The sequence below is a fragment of the Schistocerca serialis genome, chromosome 1 (assembly GCF_023864345.2).
Source record: "Schistocerca serialis cubense isolate TAMUIC-IGC-003099 chromosome 1, iqSchSeri2.2, whole genome shotgun sequence".
Lineage (NCBI taxonomy): Eukaryota > Metazoa > Arthropoda > Insecta > Orthoptera > Acrididae > Schistocerca > Schistocerca serialis.
The window spans coordinates 1,255,621,865-1,255,627,864 of record NC_064638.1 but is presented as its reverse complement, the minus strand read 5'-3'; the positions used below and the strand labels follow the sequence as shown (position 1 = coordinate 1,255,627,864).

Below are 6,000 nucleotides of genomic sequence, written 5' to 3'. Positions count from 1 at the left end.
AGTCTGGAACCGCGCGATCGCTACAGTCGCTGGTTCGAATCCTGCCTCGGGCATGGATGTGTGTGTTGTCCTTAGATTAGTTAGGTTTAAGTACGAGGGGCGTTCAGAAAGTAAGCTCCGATCGGCGCGAAATGGAAACGACTATGAAAATCCGATAAAGCTTTGCACAGATGTGTTGGGTAGTGTCTCTAGTATAACCCCAGTTAGCATCACGTCGCTCTTCTCATTTCTGAGCTCGCAGTGAGTGCGTAAAGATGTCTAGAAAATAGTGTCTGCCGCCAAGTACGAGGGCCTGGTGAGAAATTTCGCCTGAAGCTATGCAGCTAACATTACATAACTGTCGTGCTGTTTCTTCTTCAAGACAATTCTCAGCCGCATTCTGCAGGGGCAATGAAGATGCTCCTGCATCGTTTCCAAATGGAAATGTGAAATTACCCACAATACAGTCCGCAATTGTCTCCCCCTGAGTTTCATCTCTGGTCACATGAACCGCTGTCTTTGAAGACAACATTTTGACACAGACAACGAGGTGTAGGCCAGCGTGGAGAATTGGCGGAAAGCACTGGCGGCTGCCTTCTATGATGAGGCTATTGAAAAGTTGGTACAACGCTATGACAAAAGTCTAAGTCAGAACGGCGACTACGTAGAGAAGTAGCTGAAAGGTGTAGCTAATTGTTACAAGTAAAACATTTCTGATGTTCACTGTGGTTTCAATTTGGCAATCAATCGGAGCTTACTTTCTGAACAGGCCTCGTAGTTCTAAGTTCTAGGGGACTGATGACATCAGCGGTTAAGCCCCACAGTGCTCAGAGCCATTATTGAACTTTCTTGCGACGCACGGAGACTGGATGCAGAACGCACAGCCCTAATCCTCCGTCCACTTGTTGCAGGTGGTGGCACGAGTCCGGGACGCCGGTGGCTTCTTCCGGCCGCGTGTGGGCGTCGCAGGAGGCGCTGCACATCCGCGGGGCGCGGCCGGAGGACGCCGGCAGGTGGGAGTGCCGAGTCAACAACGCCTTCGGGGAGCAGCGGGTGCACGCCTCCCTGCAGGTCACCGCGCCGCTAGCAGTACACGTCACGCCACACCTGCTGGTACGTCGCCCGACATTCATCTCTTAGTGGTACCGTCAAACAAGAAATTGTTGGAGTGGTCTCGATGACGCCTTTTGCACTGAACGCTACCAGTCCCCTTAGTACGAGTGTCCCCCTTGAACACATCATTTTTTAGCTCTGGATGTCTAATGAACCCCAATAGGTTACGCACCGGCTGCCGTCCAGTTCTACACGACTGGCCATTAAAATTGCTACCCCACGAAGATGACGTGCTACAGACGAGAAATTTAACCGACAGGAAGAAGATGCTGTGATATGCAAATGATTCGCTTTCCAGAGCATTCACACAAGGGTAGCGCCGGTGGCAACACCTACAACGTGCTGACATGAGGAAAGTTGCCAACCGATTTCTCACACACAAACAGCAGTTGACCGGCGTTGCCTGGTGAAACGTTGTTGTCATGCCTCGTGTAAGGAGGAGAAATGCGTACCATCACGTTTAAGACTTTGATAAAAGTCGGACTGTAGAGTATCGCGATTGTGGTGGAATCGGTGGGTTCAGGAGGATAATACGGAACGCCGTGCTGGTTCCCAACGGCCACTTGCAGTCAAGATGACAGGCATCTTATCCGCATGGCTGTAACGGATAGTGCAGCCACGTATCGATCCCCGAGTCAACAGATGGGGACGTTTGCAAGATAACAACCATCTGCACGAACAATTCGACGACGTTCGCAGCAGCGTGGACTGTCAGCTCGGAGACCATGGTTGCGGTTACCCTTGGTGCTGCATCACAGACAGGAGCGCCTGCGATTGTGTACTCGACGACGAACCTTGGTGCACGAATGGCAAAACGTCATTTTTTCGGATGAATCCAGGTTCTGTTTACAGCATCATGATGGGCGCATCCGTGATTGGCGACATCGCGGTGAACGCACATTGGAAGCGCGTATTCGTCATCGCCATACAGGCGTATCACCCGGCGTGATGGTATGGGGTGCCATTGGTTACACGTCTCGGTCACCTCTTGTTCGCACTGACGGCACTTTGAACAGTGAACGTTACGTTTAAGATGTGTTATGACCCGTGGCTCTACCTTTCATTCAGGTTTTGTCGGCGATGACATCTCAGTCGGTGAAAGACTCAAGTCCATTCGAAACCCTACATTTCGGCAGGAAAATGCACGACCGCATGTTGCAGGTCCTGTATGGGCCTTTCTGGATACAGAAAATGTTCGACTGCTGCCCTGGATAGCACATTCTCCAGATCTCTCACCAACTGAAAACATCTGGTCGATGGTGGCCGAGCAACTGGCTCGTCACAATACGCCAGTCACTACTCTTGATGAACTGTGGTATCGTGTTGAAGCTGCATGTGCAGTTGTACCTCCACACGCCATCCAAGCTCTGTTTGACTCAATGCCAAGGCGTATGAAGGCCATTATTACGGCCAGAGGTGGTTGTTCTAGGTACTGGTTTCTCAGGATCTATGCACCCAAATTGCGTGAAAATGTAGTCACATGTCAATTCTAGTATAATATATTTGTCCAATGAATACCCGTTTATCATCTGCATTTCTTCTTGGTGCCCGCATCTCGTGGTCGTGCGGTAGCGTTCTCGCTTCCCACGCCCGGGTTCCCCGGTTCGATTCCCTGCGGGGTCAGGGATTTTCTCTGCCTCGTGATGGCTGGGTGTTGTGTGCTGTCCTTAGGTTAGTTAGGTTTAAGTAGTTCTAAGTTCTAGGGGACTGATGACCATAGATGTTAAGTCCCATAGTGCTCAGAGCCATTTGAACCATCTTCTTGGTGTAGCAATTTTAATGGCCAGTAGTGTAGCAGCGATCTTCCTACAACGACTTGCTCATCGTTCAGGTAATCACAGACCATCTTTAAACTGTTAAAGCTCCTGCGGTAACTTCCTGGCACGTTGAAACTTCCTGGCAGATTAAAACTGTGTGCCGGACCGAGACTCGAACTCGGGACCTTTGCCTTTCGCGGGCTAGTGCTCTACCGGCTGAGCTACCCGAGCACGACTCGCGCCCCGTCCTCACAGCACTTGCCCGCGAAAGGCAAAGGTCCCGAGTTCGAGTCTCGGTCCGGCACACAGTTTTAATCTGCCAGGAAGTTTCGTATCAACGCACACTCCGCTGTAGAGTGAAAATTTCATTCCTGACACGTTGCTTGTTATTGCTTATCTTCGTACGTTCAACCGACAGTTCTATTGTAATCTCACCGGGCCAAACATTAACCACTCTCTCGAAAGCGCACTCTGTTTGTTTAGGTGCGGAGCTCGTACCTGGCGGCTGCGTGGCCATTCTAGAGGTCTTAACTTCTGACGTGAATTGGTACGTGCCGGTATGTTGTATTGAATCGTCACAGTAAGATGTGTCGACGTGGATACGTGGCAGAACTGTGTTTGGACTTGCCTATGAGCAAAACGACTATTCACGTTAGTGTGTAGAACGTAGGAGTCTGGCGTTGTAACATCTGACTTTCGATAAAACAGCATCCACACAGTTCCGAAAAATGCTAGAGCCGTCAAGTGCGAGAATTGTCGCACAATCAGCATAACAGCTCATGCATCCAAGTTGTTGACAAGAATAATATACAGAAGATTTGAAAAGAAAATTAAGGGGTTTTCGTACAAAGATTGTGGTACATCTATTCAGGACACTGTGAACACCAACTAGGATGTTTATTTCGACATTCTCGGTGAGCAAGTGTTACCCTTTCTTCTATATGTTCATGATGGGTGTACTATGGATGAAAACAGAGCCGCACACGTGTGTTCCGATTTGACGGAATTCACGCTGTCCAAATGACATAGAAAATGCCTGTGACTAGTTGGAACATCGGGAATTGCGTAGAAATTAACATTCCCGCAATTTGGTAGCTGTCCAGAAGCTAAACATTGATGATTTTCTTCCACCATATTTGACTTGCCTGTAGAAATTGAGAGTTGACGTCCAGCTTAGATATAAATTTTATTGGTACTCGCACTGAACGTTGTTTTATAAGCTTTCGTCTGATAAGGGCAGTAATCGGAACAATTGTGTAAATAAAGATATATACTAATGACCCAAAACACAAAATGGTTCAAATGGCTCTGAGCACTATGGTACTTGACTGCTGTGGTCATCAGTCCCCTAGAACTTAGAACTACTTAAACCTAACTAACCTAAGGACATCACACACATCGATGCCCGAGGCAGGATTCGAACCTGCGACCGTAGCGGTCGCGCGGTTCCAGACTGTAGCGCCTAGAACCGCTCGGTCACTCCGGCCGGCCCCAAACCACAATGAGCACCTGCTTAATACGTTGTTTTCCGCCTTTTGAACGAAATGCGTCAATGATTCTACGTATCAGGTATCCGACAGTTAGTTGGTAGGTTTGTGGAAGTATGTGGTATTAGATGTCTACGCACAGGGCATGTAATTCACGTAAAAAACGAGCCACTGATTTGTTTACGCGGCACATCAGGCGAATTCGGTCGCCAAGACATCAGTGTGAGTTCATTATGAAGTTCCTCAAACCACCGCAGCACAGTTCTGGCTCCGAGACACGGGCAATTGTACTGCTGAAGGATGAGATCTCTGTCGGGGAAACATAAAGCACGGAGGGGCTCGCAGCTCTCAACGTGTCATCGATTACTACCACAGGTCCCATGCAAGCGCAGGAGAGTATCTGCCACTTCGTAATACTGCTCCCACCAACCTGCGCCCGCGGAGCGTTGTACATTTCGAGCCGCCGTTCACCTCCATGACGATGTTTGTGGAGACGACCATCGACCTAGCGTAGCAAAAATGTGTTTCACCCGAAGAGCCGACAAGTTTCCATTGATCGACGGTCGAATCCCAATGGACCTTGCCCGCTGCAGTCGTAATTGACGTTGTCGTTCGGTCAACATGTGAAAACGCAGGGATGGTCTGTTGCGAAGTTCCATGTTCACAATGTACAATGAAGTGCTCTTTCGGCAGAGATGCCACAGATCACTATGTTACTTTACAAAACAGAAAAGACTCCGAATCCCACTTCCTGTGAATATTCGTGGGCGTCCAACCACTAAGCGTCTAGTAGTTGTTTCACTGTCCTTCTGCGTTCCCACAGATGCTCAAGACAGTAGCGCGTGGACATTCGACCAGTTTCGCCGTTGTCGAGACACTCGTTCACAGGCTCTGCGTAATAAAAATCTGCCTTTTGCAAAGTAGCGTATCTCAAGGGATTTCCCAATTATCAGCCCACATTTTTGTTAGGGTGATCCCCGTCCGAGTTTGGCTCAAATGGCTCTGAGCACTACGGGACGTAACATCTGAGGTCATCAGTCCCCTAGACTTAGAACTAATTACACCTGACTAACCTAAGGACATCACACACATCCATGCCGGAGGCAGGATTCGAACCTGCGACCGTAGCAGCAGCGCGGTTCCAGACTGAAGCGCCTAGAACCGCTCGGCCACAGCTTGCATACTTTTGCTACCGTGTCACGTGACAGTACCACACCACGCGGCATCCACGTTTTGGCTTATCAGTGTAAATAAAGCTACTTAGACTGCATTATTGACAAAACATAGCCAAAGAACTGGTTGACTCTCTCCCTCACCGAATATCATCAAGGCGAGAGGCGTTATTACGCAGTACTGACGTGATTTTTCCTGTAGGTGACTAACATATTTTTCTTCGTCTGGCGGGCTTAATTTTTCTGATGTTGCGCCAGGACGATTGGGTAGCATTGTCCGATATTCGCCCTCCATTGCTGGCGGAAATGAGAATGCAGGGTGAACCGATAGAGGTACTCAGGGTACCCTCCGCCACACACCGTCAGGTGGCTTGCGGAGTATGGATGTAGATGTAGAATCATGGTCAATGCGAGTCACTCGTGATCGTTAAACGTCAGAAAGTCCGACACCGTAGCTGAGTGTATGCCGGCGCGGTAGCTCAGCTTGTTCCG

At 49.2% G+C, this 6,000-nt stretch overlaps 1 protein-coding gene across 1 annotated transcript in view; it reads left to right on the top strand.

The window, feature by feature from the left end:
* The first annotated feature begins 848 nt into the window (after positions 1–848).
* The window catches only part of LOC126456758 (Down syndrome cell adhesion molecule-like protein Dscam2), a 357,859-nt gene continuing 352,707 nt past the window's right edge, over positions 849–6,000 (top strand). The window contains exons 1-2 of the mRNA XM_050092509.1: positions 849–857; positions 949–1,092. Of these exons, the coding sequence (XP_049948466.1) occupies positions 849–857; positions 949–1,092 (153 nt within the window). The remainder of the gene's footprint in view (positions 858–948; positions 1,093–6,000) is intronic.